The sequence below is a fragment of the Panthera pardus genome, unplaced genomic scaffold, assembly GCF_024362965.1.
Source record: "Panthera pardus isolate Hobbes unplaced genomic scaffold, ASM2436296v1 HiC_scaffold_17, whole genome shotgun sequence".
NCBI lineage: Eukaryota > Metazoa > Chordata > Mammalia > Carnivora > Felidae > Panthera > Panthera pardus.
Window position 1 is genome coordinate 34,184,840 of NW_026526732.1, and position 22,034 is coordinate 34,206,873.

The following is a 22,034-nucleotide window of genomic DNA, read 5'->3' on the forward strand; positions in this document are numbered from 1 at the left end:
TACTCAGGGTGTTTGATGGAGAGAAGGTTTGAGCAGGAATCATTGCTTTGAGCCCCAATTCCTTTATTTGGATTCTCCAAGACCCATGCCGTTTAATCTTCTTCTAATTGCTACAGCTCTTTCAGGGGGGAACTGAGCAAATTACATGGCTTTAGTCATTTGTCACCTCAGGGGTGTTTAGAGCCAGTTTTCAAACCTGGAAGTATCACTGACATATGCTAGGTGCTATATTTCTGGTTATTTTCCTGAAATTTTAAGTGAAAATGATCCCAAGTATATTAGTCAGGGTTCTCCAGAGAAACTGAACCAATAGGAGATAGATGATTGATAGATAGATAGATAGATAGATAGATGATAGAGATATATATAGGGAGGTTTATTATGAAGCATAAGCTCACATAATTGTGGAGGCCAAGAAATCCCGCAATCTGCCATCTTCAAACTACAGAGGCCCAGGAGATCTGATGGTGTAGTTCCAGTCCAAACTGAAGGCCTAAGAACCAGAGGAGACAACGGTATAAACCTCCGTCTAAGTCCCAAGGTCCAAGGAGCAGGAGTGCCAATGTCTGAGGTCAGGAGAAGACAGATGTCCCAGCTCAAGCCCAGAGAACATATTTGCTCTATCTCTTTTTGTTTTATTCAATTCCTCAACAGAGTAGGTAATGTCCACCTGCACTGGTGGTCTTTCCTCAGTTGACCGATTGAAATGAGAATTCCTGAAAATACCCTCACAAACGCACCTAGAAATCTGGGCATCCCTCAGTATAGTCAAGTTGACTCAAAACATCAATCATCACATGAAGAGAATAAATATGAAAATGGCCTAATTCAATAGGTGGATAGACTAGCACTTTAGTCTAATGGAAGCAAAATAAGAAAGCCACAGAGCCCGATACATATACTAAAGTATCAGGTGCCTTCAGTGGAAGATATTTTGAAAGTTCAAAAAACAGTATTTTAAACAGAATTGTACATTTTATTTAAAAAGCAATAGCAAATGTAGGAAGAACACAAATTTCTATTAAGAACAGAAATTTATTAAATGCTTGATAGTAAAATATTGAGCCCACTCTATTACAATACACAGGCTTGGTGTTCTAACAATTAACACGGACTCAAATCAGGGAAGCCCGTGACGCCAACACAAGCTGGAATCACGGGGAGCTACGAACAGAAATGTATACTCTTTCTCCGCTTCCACAACAGCTGCAATACTGATGCTCAGAAACATTTAGGCATTGGGAAAAACCTGTAAAATTTCCTGAGTATTCCATTAAACAGTTCTTAAAGTCACATGTTACCTTAATGGAAAACATAAACATTTTCTAATGGAAACATCCATTTTAATATTTATTATCTTCAGTAACTGAGAACCAAAATCCCCAAAAGGCCTTACATCATAAGAAAATCTTTGGGGTCATCATAAGGCTTTCCTGCACAAGGTAAATTTCAAAGCAATTTGTCAAGGACTAAAGTTTCTTGAATCACCAAGCGAGTGAGAGGCAAAGATAAAAAAGAAATGTCAGGGTTAGCTGATTATTTTCCAGATAACAGGATCTAAAAAATATTGAGGGGAAGTGAGGATTTGGGGATGAGTGGATGTTGGATAATAAAAGAGATGGCTGGGAAAGGTACTGAGACTAGTTAGCATTAACTAACCCATAGTGTATTTTTGTTGATTAGTCAACATTTTCTTCATGTATATAATTATTTCAAGATAGCATGTCTACAAACTAATTGGTTCATTCCTTTTTCAAGTTAGTTGCAAAGAAATTTTGATTCTGAATATCTAAAGTTATAGCTATTAGCATTTTGATATTTACCCCTACAAATCCCTGGCATTCTCAGCCATGGTGCTTGAATACATGGTTTCTTGATAAAATATCACTAAAATAGAACTAATGCTGAAAAAAAAAAATACTACCTACCTAGAGCTCAGGGTACTGATCACAACCAACTTAAACAATTCCTATCAATTAGCTCAAGTAGAACTAAACCAATGTCACGAATTCACATTATTTAGCTCGCCCAGAAACCAGATCTTTTTCCTGTTAGATAATTTAACCAATTTTGTAAAAAAGCAATTATTTAGAAAATCACATCTAAGATTTGCACTCATGCTCATTTAGAAGTATATATTGAATCTTGGCTCTAAATTTGGTACTTCTAGTCCACACTTTGGTACCTTACCTCTTCCAAACTGGACACTTCATTCTATGTATATGACCATCAATGAAAGAACTTGAAAGTAAAGAATGCGAGCTTTAATTCAGATGGAAGTGTTCTGTATTCATATTAATAAAAGAGATAATCTTTTCGAATGTAAAATCATTTGTGATAATATAAAGTGCTGCAATCATATGTAACCCAAACATATAACCATCTCCCGTATAAACAGCCAGGTCTAACACTACACTACATCATTTGATTACAAGGGCTTTTAACCAATACTTTAACAAGGAAACACTGGTGAAAATTGTTTTAAAATATGTAGCCTTGTAAAATGATATATTTCTGAACATTAAAATCTCGTTTCAGAAGTTCCCCGCTTTAGGTTGTTACTCAAAAACTCATCATGTTCAAAACTCAAATTATTGTGAGACCTTGAAATCATAAGAAGCTTCTCCTTATTGGTAAAGTCTTTCTTGATTGCAGCTTGGGGTACAAGCAGCCTCTCCATCGGGTCCTCTTTATTCTCTAGTTTCATATATCCTTTGCTGTTGCTCCGATCCAACCGAGGCCAACTTGGGTGTTTTCGTTGTTCTGCCTGGACAGTTAGGGTGGAGGGACCCCGGTCTAAGTCTAAGGATTTTGAATGTGACGAGAGCAAATGTAAAGATGTGTTGGACCCAAATTGTCTTCTAGCAGCCCCAGGAGATAAGAGCTGTCCAGCCCCAGGCCCAAGGGCCACAGAGGACTTGTACTGGCTCGACAGAGACTCCCCGATGGAATGATTCCTGGGGAGCACCATGCTGACTGGCTGGAAGGACTCGTTGGCGTTGGGCAAAGGGACCACAAGGGAATCCATCGACAAATTCCTTGACCTACTTTTGAGGTTCTCAGCATCCTCGGTGATGTTATCTATACTGGGCTCATCAATAACACAGTTATTCAGTTTGATCACAGGCAATGTAAAAGCGCTGATGGACGATGACACAATTGATTTGGTTTCACATTTCTTAGGGCCGCTGGTCTTATCATCAGTGGTTTTGGAAGGAGGTGGGTAGAGGCCAAAGACAGACAGAGAGCTGTCAGCAAGCAAAGGTGGCATAAGATGCCCCAAACTCTTATTTTCGTTTAGCGCCAGCTCATCCTCCTCGACAGAGCTGTCCATGCGAAAACTGCTCCTAAAACCTGAGAAAGGGGCAATGGTATTTGCTGCCAGCCTCGAGGCACAGGAGCTCCCATTCTGTTTTACTTCTGTTTCTCCCATCAAACCGGTGTAGATGCCATTCATATGCTTTTGCTCCTTGATTCTTAGCGTGTGGATGTCGATGACTGTGGAGTAAATATCCCTCATGTGTATGATTTTGGTTTCTTTGTCACGGTTCTCATGAAGAATGGCATTTGCACAAATGAAAATGAAGATGCCAATCCCCATTGTGAAAGGGCCGAGCATTTTCATTTTGTCAGAATGCAAATGTTGCTCAAAGAAGCGAACCACCACGCCGCCTTGGTTCCGAATGACCTGAGTTTCGTTAGTCGACAGTGTCGTCTCAGCATCAATAAAATGTTCTTTCTGGGGCCAATAGCCGAGGACCGCCATTGCGATTCCCACAATGGAGATAAGCACTCCCAGAATGAGAAAAAAACCAGATGGGGAATAAAGCCGGATTTTGCCTCGAACGACTACGACATCGGCTTGTGGCCGACGCCTGACTGGTTTCTTCTCTTGGGCAGTAGGTGATGGGCTGAGGTTGACGTGATGCTGTGATCTGGCAGAGTCTTGCCTTTTCAAGGCGGCCAGGCCAGTTATCACTCCACCGGTTGCTATCATAGCTCAGTCTGTTGTTCTGAAAAGAAGGAAAAAAGATGATAATCCAATAGTTCTGGGGCATGCTCGTCAGTTCAACAATTGTTTAGATATTTGTGCTGTTGTTTCATGATGAAAAGGGGCCATCTTTTGAATTGACATAGTTTGGGGAGAAGTTTTGTTTACTGGATAATGTAAAATTCTGGAGATTTCCTTTTATGGCTGAATTAGTGTTTCTATTATTAATGAAATGTGAGCTCAAAGTATATTTTACTTTGATAATTTTATCACTTATTATATAAAACAGTCCCCTGGTCACAAAGTACTCTCTCTCTCTCTCTCTCTCTCTCTCTCTCTCATACACACACACACACACACACACACACACACACCATCTTTCATTATCTGTGTTATTTTAAACAAATGGAAAAATTCAGAACACTTAACAGGCCCCAAACCATCAAACCCTAGACTCACAAAGAAAATACATTCCAGCAACTCACGGTTTAAAATCTCCTCTTGTGAAAGTCACCAATGAACTCTTAACTACCACATTTAATTTCTCCCTCTCCATTCTCAACTTCCTTATTTCTCTGTTTCCATAGACACTGCTGACCCCTCCTTCCTTGAAACTCTCTCTTATCCAGTCTTTTATGATCCTAAGTCTGGCTCTTCCCTGACCTCGCTCACTATTTCAATTTGGCCATCTTCCCTCACCTACAAGTAGACCACCTTCCCCTGAGAAGCATATCTCTGGCCATCTTCTCTTTATACCCTCCCATGGCATTCATATCCACTCCTACATCTGCCACCATTACCTCTGTGCTAATGAATCCCAAGCCTGTATTTCAGACTGTAGCCTGAGTTCCCATTTCACATCTCTGACTCTCCACTGGGGAACTCATGTACATTCATGCATCGCTAGCGAAGCTTAACTCCCCTTCCACCAGTGTTGCTTGACTTGTCTGACTTCCTTAATGGGGTCACTTCTCAGGTTTTACTCTTCATAAGCATCTTTAACTCCTCCCTTCCTTCTTCCTCTCATCTTCCAATCGGGTTCTAAATCCTAGAAATATTCACAACCTGCTGTCTCTCAATTCTATCCTCCAACTTAATCCTACCTTTCCCAGCCCATGTCAGCTCTAAGTTACTCTCAGTAGACCATTATCATAACTTCCCCACTGGCCTTCCAAACTCCCAATTTCTCTTCCTCCACAGTCAAACTTATATGCTGAGGACAGGTTAATTATCCGATTAATTATTCTCAAACACAGCTCTGAAGTTGTTTAAAGAGTGAAATAATGGATACAACATTCCCCATCACCTACCAGTTAAATCTGGGATTTCAGACCTACGGGACTTAACTTTACCTCTAACTGCCCCCTTTCATTTACATAAAGCTAAAAACGAACAATATTCTCCGTAATTGATAGTATACTATTTCTGAGACTTTGTGAATAATGTTTCATTCATCTAGAGTCCCCCTTACCCTCCATGCCACATTTCATGTATTAAATCTGGCTAGTCATCAAAGTTCACATCCCACTTCCTTTAGGAAGCCCTCTCTGACTGACTCATCAAATCCCGCCCGAGCCATTTCTCAGAGCATTTTAGCAAGTATTCTATAGCAACTGCTGTATTATAATGCCCCTCTTCTTTCACTTGTGGTCAAACATCCTGTTCGATTCATATTCTATTACCAAAAACATTCAATATGACTTGCACATGGACAGTGTTCAAGAAACATTTGCTTAAATTTTCAATAAGAGAGTAATTCTTTTCCTGAGATTTGCTGGCTGGCCATCACACTACTCTACTAACTTTCCTAGTTAAAAATACGAACAAACAAAATTAATACCGAAACAAAAAGCAACATGTTGTGAGTTGGTGAAATATTTGTCATTATTTGTAAGAATAGTTCCCAAGCTGCCAGATCTGGTAGGAAACAGAGGATATTTTAGGACTCACAAGGTCTCTGGCAAATTTCTGAGAGAGTTTCTTCACCGCATCAAATCTCATCTTGTGAAACCAAGCTCCCCTTTGGAATTGCTATTTATGATGTCTGAATTGTGTTTAAATAACCAGGGTTGTGGATGATATCTACACTTTTAGCTAGCTGAACAAGCTGGTGAGGGAAGCCAGCCTTCAATGGAATTATAACCAGGATTAAAATAGTTCAATGTTGAAAGAACAGACTATACTGTAACCCATCGCGCAAGTCTATGAAATTCATCACAGTATACATACTGCAGTTCAGAACTTCTCCCAAACCCTGGCTACCATGGAGCTTTAGTGTCGACCTGTGTTTTCTTAATCCCCAAACAGCTTCAAATGTTTGAATAAAATACTTTGATTAGATAGCAGCCATCTAACTCAGTTATTTCCAGGTGGCAGGATAAGGATTTAGTTGGAAATCCTTCTAAAGAGAATGAAAACAAGGGCAAAGACTTTCATCTGGTTTGAAAGCCACCACCGCGAATGACCGTTCCATACAGAGTCAGCGTCCACCTCCATTTGTTAAAACACGCCTGCGAGCATTGCCACTCTCCATTCCTGAGGCTGACAGAGGAGAGGAGGCTGGAAGAGAAAATCATATTTGAGAAAGATCGATGAGGACAGGAAGGGAGAACAGAGCGACAGTGAGTGGGCTTTGTGAGAAAGCAAGCAGGTCAGACTAGACAGGAATAAAAAGCAAGCACAGTTTACATGTGAAAACTTACAGCAAATGGAAGGAGAAAAGGGTCGGGGAGGAGTTTAGAAATAAAGAACAGGGTGGGGGGAAATGAAAGGATCCCACAGCTTCTTCAGCCAGGCTGCCCTGGCCAGGCACAGACAAGGGCGCCATGACTTTCAAGGATCTGAAGTTCAGGTTGGGTGCCGATGCACTCCGTTAGCCAGCTTCTGTGATAACTGAGCCCCAAAGTGACCCAACAGGAAAGCAGAGGTGCTTAAACATAGCCACTGCTTCAAAGAGCTTAAATCCCAGTGAAGGAGCTAGTCTATCCCCATAAAACAGAAATAACACCCCTAGAATGAACATTTCTATCACGGAGGACCATTACTGCGGCTTCCTGCAGGTGAAGGCGTGCTAACTTTCTTTACGGTGAAAAGTCACATGAACAGCATTTCAAGTAAGATCAAGAGAAAACAAGGCTGGAGAACAGAGCCCAGGCTTGTCCCAAGCACACAGCTCACCACTGAAGGAGGAAACCAGGTAAGGCTCGCGAGGAAGGGGAAGGCCAGGTCTTGGAAGGCAGCAAATGTCATTCCCAAGTGCTTCAATATTACATTCATAGGCAACAGGACTGGAGTAAGACACAAACACTGTTGTTACAATCTTAGGAAAATTAGTCTCCAGGCAGAAGCAGTACTGAGGGATGGATACTGGTAACAGCATAACGATGCTAATGGCAATTTTGCAAAAAGAAGCCTTTGGACCTGTAAACCTAGAGGGAAAAACACACAGGCCTCCATACCCCCAAACTGCGATGTCAACTTGGTCTACAGTGTTCAGTGTGGGCGAAAGCAGCTGAAGTCTATTTTCTAATTTATTTTGAAAAGCCACACACATCCCTCCACCCCACACTTTGACCACTGTGCGTGTGTTCTCTACCATCCCAGGCCAGGGCGGGGACTTACTTCCTCAAAGATCCAAGTGAAAAATTTCACTACGACACTATTTCATTCTGATCACTTGGGCACAGAGTTTGTGCCTCCCAGTCTGTCTGGATCCACAGCTTTACCTAACTTTTGGAACTTGAAGAAAGCCCTGTGGTATTCCAATAGCGTCCTCCTCCCAGGAGGGGCACTGTCAGTCTGTGTATTCACTCAGTAATTAGTAAACACTGATACCTGCTATATGTTCAGGCCTGAAGAATATAATAATCAGCAACTATCTTTTTGAGAAGGCCTTTTGACTAGTTATAAATAAACCAAACTAGAGGGTCAGCCACACTCACTTTCCGTATTCTCCAAAAAGACATCATGATTTTGTCAGAAGTCAAACTGAAAGACAGATATAAATATAATCATCTGTGGACAACCAAACATTAAAAGAAATAGTTGAAGTTAACTTTTAGCTCCATATTAATCAGCCTGTTTTCCGTTCCCAGCATCCAGAGAATCAGCCACAATGTTGGTAGAAATAGCTATTATCAGCCTGTAACTTGCACAACGCACCTTCTTCCTCACTGTGCAAACCAGGTTCCTGCTAGGCTGTCTCCGGGCCTTACCCAATCATTGTGGGTCTCAGAAATCAAACAGTAGGAATTCAGTCTCAGTGGCTACCTTTCTCACTGCAGACGTAGACTCTGGCACTCACTCATGCACTCTGTTCTCGTCTACTTGCTTGCCTGGGGCTCACCTTTCCTTTGGACCATGTTTATTCTACCCCCTCAGCCAAAAGCTCTTTCTCCTTCACTGAGCAGATTCCCACTTTGCACATCATCTATCAACACCACACCATCATGTCTCATCGTCAGGCTTAAGCTCTCCTATTCTTGCTCTGATAATCACTTTAAAAGCCTTGTTGTTGCGGTCCTGTGCCCTTTCGCAAGCTTATGCACATTGTAGAATTCGCTCTCCACGGCATTCATCCACATTTAGGATTCACACCCTCACGGAAGCATTTTCCTGTACTCTTATGTCCTCTTCTGACCACACGGACCGACTGTTCCGACCACACTGTGAGCCTCCCACACCCAAGATATGGCTCCCGATGCACGCACACACATACATCTGAGACAATGATAAGTAAGTATTCTTGCAGAGTTGGAAAGACCTTTAGATGTTTTGGGGTTTTTTTTAAATTTTAAATTTTATTTTAACTAGTCTCCACACCCAGGCTTGAACTCACAACCCTGAGACTCAAGAGTCGAATGCTCTACTGACTAAGCCAGCCAAGTGCCCCTTAGAGGTCTTTGAATCAGATGTCCTTTCAGGAACGCTGTCTAAAGTCTAACAATGAATTAGCAAAAAAGAATAGGATTGGAATTCAAGGTCTCCGACTCCCAGTCCAATGTCCATTCTTGGTTAAATATTCCGCTTTCTTTTGATGTCACGCTATCCCAGTGCCTCACAGAGTGTTGGGAATGTGATAAACGCTCAGCAAGTTTCTCTGTTGACTATGAACTCACTTGATTAATGTCTGCATATTACTGAAATGTGCCAGAGACCAGGAACACCAAGTCAGTAACATTTGGTCCCTGATTTCAATGAGTATGGAGTGAAATCGGAGAGCCATCAAATATGTATTTAAAAGGAAATGTGGGGCGCCTGGGTGGCTCAGTCGGTTGAGCGTCCAACTTTGGCTCAGGTCATGATCTCAGGGCTTGTGAGTTCGAGCCTTGTATCAGGCTGTGTGCTGACAGCTCAGACCCTGGGGCCTGCTTTGGATTCTTAATGTCTCTCTCTTTCTGCCTCTCCTCTGCTCACACTCTGTCTCTCAATAATAAATAAAACACTAAAAAATAATTTTAGGGGTGCCTGGGTGGCTCAGTCGGTTAAGTGTCTGACTTCAGCTCAGGTCATGATCTCGCGGTCCGTGAGTTCGAGCCCCGCGTCGGGCTCTGTGCTGACGGCTCAGAGCCTGGAGCCTGTTTCAGATTCTGTGGCTCCCTCTCTCTCTGACCCTCCCCCGTTCATGCTCTGTCTCTCTCTGTCTCAAAAATAAATAAACATTAAAAAATAATAATAATAATTTTAAAGGAACTGAACTAGGGGCACCTAGGTGGCTCAGTCGGTTAAGTGTCCAACTCTTGATTTTGGCTCAAGTCATAATCTCACGGTTCTTGAGTTTGAGCCCTGCACTGGGCTCGGCACTGACAGTGTGGAGCCTGCTTGGGATTCTCTGTCTCCCTCTCTCTGCCCCTCCCCTTTCATTCTCTCTCTCTCCCTCCCTCTCTCTCTCAAAATAAATAAATAAGCTTAAGAAACTAAAATGAAATGAACTAATTGTTACGATGGTGTTATACTGAGGAATGCTCTTTCCCACTCGCTGGAGGGATCAGGGGAGGGTCCCAAGAAGCAACAGAATGGAGGCTTAGTGTATCGGTAGGTTTGCCACGCACACGGATTCTAATTCATTTTTGTTCCTCACAAAGTCTGTGCACTATGGTTTTTCTTCATCCGCTCAGCCGAAGTGTGCTTATCATCCCATATGTATTTGCTACTGTCTTACTTATATATTTGAATTTTTATTCTTAGCTCAAGGTTTAAAAATTCACCAGAATCTGAGGCTATCTGCCAAAAGAAAGCAAAAATTAATCTGTGCCTTCAGGACCAAACAAAAACATTATATAAAAATCCCACGTGGCATCCACAAATGTGACAGATGGAAATATTTTCTGTTCAGCTAGAACGGTTTTAGGACTTTCTTCCCAATAGAGACATTTTAAACTTTCAGAGTAGGATTTTTAATCTATATCTTTACCAGAGTTGGAAGAGACAATGCCTGTGGGTGACTAATAGTTCAATTATATTAAAGTTTAAAAAATAAGAATAGAGTAGAAATCACTTTTTAATGTGTAGCACGATGGTTTTGCACATGGACACTGGAATCACAGAAACCTGATAGCCATGCAACCTTAGACAAGTTGTTTTAAATTCTTCTTTTTAAAAATTTTTTTCTTTTATGTTTATTTATTTTTGAGAGAGAGAGAGAGACAGAGTGCGAGCAGGAGAGGGCAAAGAGAGAGAAGGAGACACAGAATCCGAAGCAGGCTCCAGGCTCCAAGCTCTCAGCACAGAGCCCACCTGACATGGGGCTCGAACTCAAGGACCACGAGATCAAGAACTGAGATGAAGTTGGACGCTTAACCAGCTAAGCCACCCAAGCGCCCCGAGTTGTTTTAAATTCTTATCTCAGTTCCACTATCTGTAAAATGGCAAAAACCTTCTTTAATACATAGCATATGGTGCACTGGGGGCAGAAAACCTGATGGGAAGGGCTTGAATTCCTCCACACCACTTAATGGCTACAAGTGAGCAACTGACTCAACGTCCTGGAGCCTCAGTTTCCTCACCTGTAAAATGAGGATAACACTGGTTGTTGCAGAACAAAGACAATAATGAATGTGGTGCACAGCTCAGTGTCTGGGAACGAAGGTCCATGTTAGTGACATTAGCTGTGTCCACTATAAGGTCATTTTAAGGATAAAATGAAGCAATATCTATAAAATATTTCCTGTAGCATTGATTATAGTAAATTCTGAATAAACAACAGCTGTTGTTATTAACTCTTTATTCTCAGTACTATTACCACTTTCATCGCTCCACTAGGCAAACCAAAATATACTTTAATACATTAAGTTAAATAATTAATGATGGCTTACTATACACGGAGAGAAAATTATGGCTGCAAGTTTGTACTGGGTCGTGGAGTCTAAACCTATCGGAATGCAGACCGTATTTTAGTGGCAGAAGCATTAATAATTTGGCAGTTGTAAAGAAGAGCTGCATTTCTAGGAGAGAGAGGCAGGTGGGGGTTATAGAAGAATATAAAGCATGCCTTTCTTTGTCACTCTATTTCTTCAGATTTGGAGACCTGTCTTGGGACCAAAAAAAAAAAAAAAAAACCACAAAAAACCCCAGCAATAATAAAAAATAAAGTAGGAAAGCCCAAACCAGTTCATCTGATGGTTTCACTTATCTTAATGATGCTGTTGAACCAAATGCATGAGTATCGGATCAATTCTGCAACCACCATTCTGTTTCCATTGGGACCCTTGGGCATAAAACGGCCTGAAAATGAAGAGCAATTTGGGGCTTGGGGATACAGGGACTAGAGAATTTGCCATTAGGGGGATATAAAGTGAAAATTGCAAAATATTAATTTTGTGGCAAGAGGTATAAGCTATGATTTTGTACACTATGAAGACCTTTGCCGGTCTGCCTTGGAGAGAAGGGTTTCTTAACATTCAGTATGGTTCTACATCATCATGAATGCTAGAACTAAAGGGAAATACAGAATTTTTTATAACTAGCAGAATGATACCCAAGTCATTCAATACAAAATACCATTTTATGGTCAAGTACATCCTACACAGGCAGAAAATGCTAGGAACAGAGAATGCGCTTGGAAATCTATACGTGTTCTTTGTTACTGATGCCTTCAGAACCCGCCAGCCTGATAAACTGTAAACTATGGGTCCAGATCTCTTATGAACCGTGTGATAATGACATGGAACAACTGCTCTGCGAGGACTAAAAGCCATGAAGCTCACAGAACACAAAAGTCTTCAGGAGGCCAAATAACAGATCCATAATGAGCTTTTAGAAAAAACCCTGCTGAGACCCAGTGGGAGATATTTTCCACAGGAAGAGAAGAAACTAGAAGCCCATTTCCCCCAAAGTAGAAATATGCTTCCCGCCTTGTACCCTAATTCTTCAAACCTGGACAAGCTCTTCCAATGACTGTCACACTCCCTGTTCACTGAAGTTCCAAGTAGGAAGTCGACTTGAAACTGATGTCCAGGAGCTATTGTTAAATGAGTCACAGATTTACTAAAATGCAGGAAATTAGTTGAGATATTTGTGGATCAAGAGCGAAAAACATTTAAAACCAACATTTAAGTTGGACTGTGTATACAGATTTCTCTTCTGCAGAAGAACATACATGGTAACTTCACTTAGAGGTACGGTGGCCATGTGTTTGGAGACAACATTGGAAAGTGAGACTCCAGCAAGTATTAATAACCTTTCCAGCGATTTTAAATGCCTGGTAAGTCCCAAACACACTGTTGACATTCCTATAGGAAGGAAAGCTGGAGCATGGTAGTAAGTTTCAATTCTACTTGTTTGGCTTTCTAACAATATCTCGTGTAAGTCCACCAGTTTTCTATGTAACACAGCTGGGCCAGAACTGTTAAGGATGCCAAACTTCTTACTTTCTTCTCTACTGCATATTAGCAACCATTTCTCACCAGAGCAAAACAGAGCTGTGTCATCACATGGTAGCTCAAGGCCGCCACGAAGTATTTTTAAAACCCTAGAAAAATATTAGGAAATAATTCAAACCACATCATTCCCACTAGAGAATTTCTTTTTGCCTGTAAGTGAAACCTGAGGAGGACTGCCCTTTAGGCAAGGTAGGAAGAGGTGTGAAAGGCAGCCTCATGAGGCAGGGCAAGACCAAACTCCTCACCAGTCACAAAGAATGAATGTATTAGACTTCCAATTTAAAGAAAGCGTTTGTTAGTCAGTCTGTCCTCTTCCCCCACCTCTCCCTCTATTTGGTAGTTACTTGTACTTAAGGTAAAAACCCAGCAGTGCAAAATGAAGAGGAAGTCTCTGGCTTCCCTAGTTTCCCCTTCCCAGAGGTCAGCAGACTGTTGGAGAAGTAGGAAGAATGTTTTCTCATTTGGTTTCCTAGAATTGATTTATATGAACTCTTTATATATTGAAGAAATCAGCTCTCTGGTAGTGATATGCCTGGCAAACACATTTAGCTTATATTTTTACTTTTTTTATCGTATCTTTTATCAAACAGAATACTCAATTGTATGTTGTCAGCCTTATCAGCATGTTGATTGATGGCTTCATAGAATCATTAGAAAGATCTTCAATGGAAGATCATGTTAAAAATTCTCCCATGTTTTAGGGGCACTTGGGTGGCTCAGTCGGTTAGGCAGCTGACTCTTGATCTCAGCTCGGGTCCTAATCTTGAGGTCTGTGAGTTCAAGCCCCACACCGGGTTCTGCCCTGACAGCGTGGAGCCTTCTTGAGATTCTCTCTCTCCCTAGCTCTCTGTCCGCCGCCCCCCCAACTTGTGCTCGTGTGTGCTTTCTCTCTTTCTCACAATAAATAAATAAACATTACCAAAAATCTCCCATGTTTTCTTCTTTTATGTTCTTTTATGTTCTAATTCTCTTACATTTTAATTTCCTCCCGAATCTGGATTTGTGTGTGTGTGTGTGTGTAAGAATACAGGTAGGGATCTGACTTGTTTACAGGTAATAAATCTTCCCTCCCTTGCTTTGAAATGCTACTTTCATTGCATACTAATTTCTTATAGTTGTACAAAAACCAAATCCCATATGCATTTGGGTCAATATTAAGACTGACCATCCTGTTTCATTACTCTATTAATCTGCCTTATCCAAATTGATTTGATTACTATTCACGTTGTAATACATATTTGGATACCTGATAAGATTATCTTATTCTCATTCAAGTTCCTTGTCTATTCTTACACATTTTACATTCCTATGAACTTCAGAATTTGATTTTTAAAAATCTGGCACTTTTATTGAGAGCGTGCTAGATCTCTAAATAAATACAGGGAGAACTGACACTATTATACCACAGCAGCATTTTATTTAAATGTTTTCTTTTATGTCATAGTTTTTTTAAAAAACATACATCTTTCTCATTTCTTGTTACTTTTTGTGTCTTGGGTATTTTGTCACTGGGTTTCTGTTGTGTATCGGTATGTTTTCTGTCACTATTATTTCTATCTTCAAGTGGTTGCCGTTTGGATGTAGGAAGTCTACTAATTTTTGTGCATTAATTTACTAAGCTGCCCTGCTGAACTTGTTCACTGATTAAAAAAAAAAAAAAATATATATATATATATATATATATATTTTAGTTCATTCTCTTAGGTGCCTTAGAAGGACAATTACATCATCCAGAGAAAATATTTTTGCCTCCTTTTCCCCAATTTTATTTATTTTTATTTTTTGTAATGTTTTTATTTATTTTTGAGAGAGAGAGAGACAGAGCATGAGCAGGGGAGAGGCAGAGTGAGAGGGAGACACAGAATCCGAAGCAGGCTCCAGGCTCCGAGGTGTCAGCACAGAGCCTGATGCAGGGCTCGAACTCATGGAGTGTGAGATCATGACCTGAGCTGAAGTCGGACGCTTAACCAACTGAGCCACCCAGGCGCCCCTCCTCTTTCCCAATTTTAAACCTGTGATTGCTATTTTCTTTGGTTATCTGTTTTTTATTTGAGGGGGAGAGAGAGAGTGCAAGCACATGTGCATGTGGAAGGGAAGGGCAGAGGGAAAGAGAGAGGGAATCTTAAGCAGGCTCCATGTTCATCAAGGAGCCCAATATGCGGCTCAATCCCATGACCCTGAGATCATGACCTGAGCCAAAATCAAGAGTCAGATGCTTAACCAACTGAGCCATCCAGATGCCCCTAAAATTGCTCTTTTATAACTGTACCGTCTACTACTGTCTGTACTGTCTCTAGAGCAAAGGCAAACAAGTAAACAACAGAGAGGTGTGGCCATCCTTGCCTGGCCCCTGGATTTAATGGGAACGCCTACTGTTCACCACTGAAGAAGTACCAGTCAGTGATGGTTTTGTTTAGAGTTTCTACCTAGCATTCCAGTGACAAAATTAATTGTGTCAGAACTGCTGCTGGATAGGGGCATGGAGGAAGTCAAAGGAAAGAGGAGGGGAAGGGGGAAGGGTAGAAAAGAAGGAAGAAGGAAAGGTGGATGCAGTGGAGGAAGAGGAGAAACATGTCCTGGGGCAGAAAATTCTGGATTATTAATGCAGTGTTAACTATCTGAAACCATGAGTCAGTTCTATATATTTTCTTAAAAATCCTTACTTCTGTCCATCTCTTCTGTTAAAAAATAATTATTATAAGGTCAGGAATTGTCTTTCTAGGATTGCTGGGATTATTGAATCATCTACAAATCCTGACTAAATATATTAGCTGAGAGGGGAGACTTGAGGAGAAGGATAAACTGCATACGATTTCAGGAATAGAAAAAAAGATACTGGAAAGAGTGCTGAGCAGTAAAAATGATTTCAGAGGAGGCTTAACCTAACAACAACAAAAGATGAAACCATGTTTCTAAAAGCACCGTACATGCACACCACCGCTTTCTAGAAGGGTAGGGTATTTGGGGATCATCCCTGAGATATTTTTAGCTTCAAATATCTGTTATAATGGTTTGCTTCACTGGTGATTTCCTGCGAGAGATGGCAATCCAGGAAAAAAATGGACAAAAGACATTCATAGTCAAGTCACAGAAGAAAAAGTACAAATGCCCGGTTAGCAAAGGAAAAGAGCAGCTCTACGGCAAAGAGAGAAATGCAGACTAAAGCAATTTCAAAAGCAAAGACAGAACTTCATTTACTAATTGACAAAAAATAAACAGAGGGATTGATTATGCCCATCACTGGTGAGGTGTAAGAAAATAAACCCTAACGAGCTGTCACTGAGAGGACAAATGGGTCCTTTTCTGTGCTTAGTTTGGGAGTGACTTTCGAAAGTTTAAGTGTCCATTCCCCTTGCCCTCGCCTCCCTGCACCATTTCACTTCTATGACTGCATCCTTTAGAAAGACTTGTACAAATATCCACGACATGTGCATCCAGAGCGATAGTCATGGCAACAACCTGGAAAAAACTTAAAAGTTCATCGGGAGAAGATTGGCTAAGTCAGCTAGGCTGCATCTGTATGACAGAATAGTACACAGGTATTTAGAATAATGAGTATGTGCCAATAAGGAAAAATATCTACATCAGATTTTTGAGATTTTTAGAAAGGAAATAGAGACTAAGATCGAGTTTATGTCAAACATACAGAATGTGTGTTTGGATATGCACTGAAGGGACGCGGAAGGCAACAGGACTGTTCACAGTTCTTATGCGTAACAAGTGGGAACGCTCACTTTATGTATAACCAAATTATTCACTCTTTTGCAAGAAGCATGTATTGCTTTTATTTCATCTCCATTTTGGAACTCTAATTACAGAACAACAACAACAAAAGGACGCTACAGCTTAAAAAATAAGAATAGAAGGCAGAGCAACCCAGTACACATTTGGGTAATGTGGTGGCTTGCTCATTTAAAAACAGGTGTAGGGGCGTCTGGGTGGCTCAGTCCGTTGAGCATCCGATTTCGGCTCAAGTCATGATCTCACGGTTCATGAGTCTGAACCTGTGTCAGGCTCGCTGCTGTCAGCACAGAGCCCGCTTCAGAATCCCCCGTCCCCCTTTGTCTCTGCCCCTCCCCCACTCATGTTCTCTCCTGTCTCTCTCTCTCTGTCTCTCTCTAAAAAATAAACATTTAAAGAAGGTGTAATTTTGCCTTTGAGGCAAAAACGCAAAACTAGAGAAAAGAGAAAATGGCTAAAATCACTAACGAGACTGAATCAGAAATTCAGGAATAAAAGATTTACTCGTGCTACATGCCGAGAAAACAAAGCGCAACATCTACATTTATGGGGTGCAAAGATGAATTAAGAACTTGCATCTGTCTTTAAGAAACTTACAGTCTAGGATATGCTCAAGAACAACGCGCTGCATTGTCAAGCAAATCCTTTATCTGGGTGACTGGCTCCCCTGTGCCTGGGTCATCCTGACTTACTCACATGGCTCCCTGCTGGTCAGAGGGGCTATGGCATTATTCTTTCCCCAAAGCTCAGTCCTCACTGACGATCTTCAGTTATTCTAATCCGATGACTTTGATTCACTTGTGGAAGTGGGCTTCTGTCTGAGATTAGCCTGCGACTTCAGAATTATTATTCTCATAACGCATGCAGCCATAGAGGCTGGACAGAGTTCTTCAGCCTTCCTTATGAGGGGAACCGGGGCTGGGGCTCCGGAAAGGGTTCTTCCACTTAACCTGATTTACATTCGTCTCCTCACACAGATGATGGAGCAAGACTGAAATTTATTTAATTTTCAGGCCCTGAAATTAGATCTGTGCGGCCCCCTCCACTGGCCCTGTTTCATCGCTTTACGTGCAGCACAGCCCTGTGTCTACAGAGACCCAGTATCGTCCTCGTCGTCCCTGTTCCAGCTGGGCCTTGTGGCAGGAGTGAGGAGTGGGGCGGGGTGGTGGGAAGGAGATGGTTTCTTGCACTCAAGGGTTACCCCGTGCACGCCTTTTCCCCGCTTCATCTGAACATCAAGCAGGCATATTTATGTGGACCTTTTCTTCAGGCATTAACATCCCTGGGGCTTATTTAAGATGAGTTCATGCCAAGGTTGAGCCGTCCTATAAATTCACATGACTGAAATCTGAGTTTTAAAACATGCCTTCAGTCCTGATGTTTTTTCACCAAAGTCAAATACTAATAGGGTTACAGCGATGCGTTTCTGATGTGTGTGCTTTCTAAACACATACTTAGCATTTGTTTACATTTTTGATCCTCAATGATATCCAACCCACAAACATAATAACTGCTTTAATATTCTAAGTATTTTTTAGATTTGCTGTGGTTCCACGCTAACCCACGGATTTTACCTGTAGCCTTTTGGAGATGAATCAAAAATGTGTTGGTTTATTCATATGCTGGCTCATTGAACCCTCACAACTCCGAAAAGTAATTATCAACATCCCCTCCTACCGATGAGCTCAGAGTCCAAGAAGATACACACGTTACGTAGAAATAACGGTTTTACAGGTCTGCCAACTCGAGTTCTGACTATACAACTCCTGTAGCCTCTTCATTCCTTCCAAACTGGCGGATCCTCAGAAGGAAAATTATGTAGAGGATTGAAGTAACTGCTGAGCTGGTTCATGCTTCAAAATCCTTTGTTTTGAAGCATTTATTTATAGGGCGTCTGCGTTATTTTTTTTTATTACTTTTTGAATGATGAAGAGAAGTCTTCCTTCTTCCTAAATCCATATAAGATAATGAAGTCAAGTAATTAAATAAATCAAATAACATTCCTAATCCTTCCAGAACGATGTTGGTAATTTATTCAGATTTCTAGTTCCCTTTGGAAAGCAGAGAATCTCACTCATCTCTAATTAGCACTGCTTGGACTGCTTTTAATTCAGATCACCACTTACAATAATTTCAACCTTCTGTGCTCTTTTATCTGAGGGATCCATGCCTGTGATGTCTAACATTTATTTCGGCACTCAGTACGTATCTGTTGAACACCGACTATGTGCCAGAGCTCCGAAGTGAATCTGACATCGCCTGCGCGTTTTATCAGGCTGACAGCCTAGAAGCAGGTGGACAAGCAGGTGGTAAGACACATTCTAGGCATGTCACAGAAGCATTCATGGGGTACAGAGAAGGCCAAAAGGAGACAGTGACCGTACAGGGTGGGGATACAGCGAGGGAATGAGCAGGAGAGGTTTCATAAACAAGATGACCTTCACACTGTCTTCAAAGGAGGGAGGAAGAAAAGCAGAGAGACAGGGATTCCCAGGAGAGAGAATGGAGGAGAGAGCCGTTAGTATAACATGAATGGACGTGCAGGAATTTAGGCGGGCTGGGGGTTTAGGCCTAAGAAGCGTAATTTCCTATCGGCAATCTCCAAGCACAAGACAGAATTCAGTGGTAAAATCCCCGAGTCTTACTTGATGGAGACGCCAGTCACCGTCCATAGCTCCCCAACCCAGTCCTGCCTGCCCTCAGGAAATAGTTGAGGATTATGCACAACTTCAAAGGTCATTTTAGGATTCGTTTAGATTTAAAAGGAGTAACGTTGACTGACCTAAGCTCTATAGCCTTACTGAGATCAAAGTAAATATTAGTTAAATGGTGACTTTTTTTAAAAATGATGAATTCCTCGGGACACCTGGCTGGCTCAGTCAGTTGACCACCCAACTTCGGCTCAGGTCATGATCTTGCGGTGAGTTCAAGCCCTGCGTCGGGCTCTGTGCTGACTGCTCAGAGCCTGGAGGCTGCTTCAGATTCTGTGTCTGCCTCTCTCCCATTTGCTCTGTCTCTCTCTCTCTCTCTAAAATAAAAACATCTAAAATTTAAAAAAAAAAATGAATAAAATGATGAATTCCAGAAACAAAGAAAAACTTTGAATCTTTTCCAAGAAAACAGTGAAGAAGTACAAATTATTTATCTGGAGACTTTGGGGGAAAGTATGAAAACTGAAGGAAGACTAAAAAATTAGAAATGAGAAAGAAACTAGTGCTTGTTGAGCTGTGATATTTTGTTAGGAACTTAATATGCATGATTATATTTAATCTTCAGAAAAATCTGTGAGGGAGAAAAAACTGTACCATTTCACTGAAGCTCAGAGAGGGTAAGTAATTTGCTTAATGTCACACAGCCAGGAAGTAGGAGAGCGAGGCTTCAAATCCAGATCTGTTTAGCTCTGAGAACATGTGATTTCTCCTTCAATCATACTGCACATTTAACAGAACTAGGATGAGGGGAAGGATGAGGCATGATTGGAAATGTTCAGAGAAAACAAGGAGATGAGGGGAAGAAGGAAAAATTTACGCTCATGAATTTGGAATGCAGTGGGGAAAAATAGGTTACTCAAAGAAACAACAAAGTATGTCATTAAAGAAAAAATGTCATTTAGAGAAAGAAATCATATGCATCTCTGAACTGCACAGCACAATGCCATGCCCTCAATAACTTGCATTTGTTGGTAATGAAAAATGAGTTCCATTTCTAACCTTTATAAGAACTCATTTCTGTAAAAACCGTCAGAGTTGCATGTGAGAAATAATCGAGTTTGTCAAAAAAACACAAAACATAAAAAAAAACCTACCAAAACTACATCGCTCAATGCATAGATAACATAAAAATCAAATATTCCAAAAAGCAACATTCTTCTATTTAGTTTCTTATGTATCTTATTACTGTGAGGCATACTTATTGGTATTTTATCTCTTCCCTGCTACAGATGTGACCAAAACTAAGAGAAGATTATTTAAAAACGACCCCATCACCCTAAACTGATTGAGAATATTTTAAATCCCATCAGGTTAAAGATTTCATTTTTTCCTCTAAAGTATCATATGTATAAACTAAGGAAATATCAGCAAAGTTTTTTTTATTGGTTAGCAATGTTTACATAAAAGCGTTTTCTCTCTTTTTAGAGGGTAATTTGACAATTATACTAACACCATGATTCGACCAACTAATTATGGTACTCTCAAAGAAAGAAATAACTAGCAGTCCTCTCAAAAATGTAGAAAAACATTTAATGACAAGAAGAACTGGTCAACAAATATGTTAACTGAATATAAAAAACTCAAAGTGATAAGCACTCTAATTTATTTGGAAAACCTATTTCACACACACACACACACACACACACACACACATTCACGGCTGCAAAGCAGATACACGGGTGTCTACAGCTGACTGCCCATCGAGCCACACAAATGCCTCTGTGTAATTAGAGACACACAGAGAAAATACCCAGATAAGCCATTTGGAAAACAGCTCACTCTAACCATCTAACTAAATACAATTCCTAGTTTGCTCATCTAATAACAAATATCCCAAATAGAAGATCACTTAAAATCCAGACTTTATTCCTTCAGGCTCATGTGTGTCTTTATTCTCAAAAGTCAAAGTCAAATTACTTTGTTGTTACACCAAGATCGATTCAAGAGCTACGGCTATGAATTTGCAACTTGACTTGGGCAACCAAATGATAAACTCCTTGTGAAAAATTGCAGACACATTAATTTTACATTCCACCCATATAGCTGATGTAACCTTTTTCAATGATTTCAAAAAAGGCCAACTGGCTAACTAGCTTGATACCAGGAGAATAATGAAAACACTCATAAATTTTTTAAATAGTTGATGAAGGGATCCAATGTCTTTGCTACAAGGAAGCCATCCCTTTACTATTCTGACCAAATACAGCCTTCCTAAGTGCTGGGTGGGCAGGCAACTCCCTCAGCCTCCCCTCTCTCTATAAGATCTTCTGGGACGAAATGGTTCCAATCCTTAGGAATTCATAATCCATAACAATCAAAACAATATTTGGACAGACACATAAAAGAGAACACGAGTTCTCTTAGAATATCAGAAGAGGAATAATTAGGATCATTCCAGCAGTTCAAAAGCAACATGAGAAAATTAAGCAAAACCAGTACCTAAAAAGAAACTAGCACCAGGAAGTCTGGAGGCATCCGGAGGAAGGAGCCCGGGCAGGGCTCAGAGTAACGCCGTTCAAACTACAGCAACATTGCTATAACTTGTGAGTTGGTTGGAAATGCAAGTTCATGGGCCCACTGCCACCTACTGCATCAGCAATCTTGGGGATGGGCCCAGCAATCTGTCTGAACAAACTCTCCAGGTGATTCTGATGCCTGATGAAATTTGAGCCACAGAGATGGAAGAATTTCCTCAAGAGATCCAGCCTCTAC

The 22,034-nt window shown here is 40.9% G+C and overlaps 1 protein-coding gene across 5 annotated transcripts in view; it reads right to left on the minus strand.

Moving 5' to 3' along the window:
* Positions 1-355: 355 nt before the first annotated feature.
* Positions 356-22,034, minus strand: part of TMEM200A (transmembrane protein 200A) — a 73,617-nt gene continuing 51,938 nt past the window's right edge. For all 5 annotated transcript variants that reach the window (XM_019420624.2, XM_019420625.2, XM_019420627.2 and 2 more), the window contains one exon: positions 356-4,013. In XM_019420624.2, coding sequence (XP_019276169.1) covers positions 2,522-3,997 — 1,476 coding nt within the window. In that variant the 5' untranslated portion in view covers positions 3,998-4,013 and the 3' untranslated portion in view covers positions 356-2,521. The remainder of the gene's footprint in view (positions 4,014-22,034) is intronic.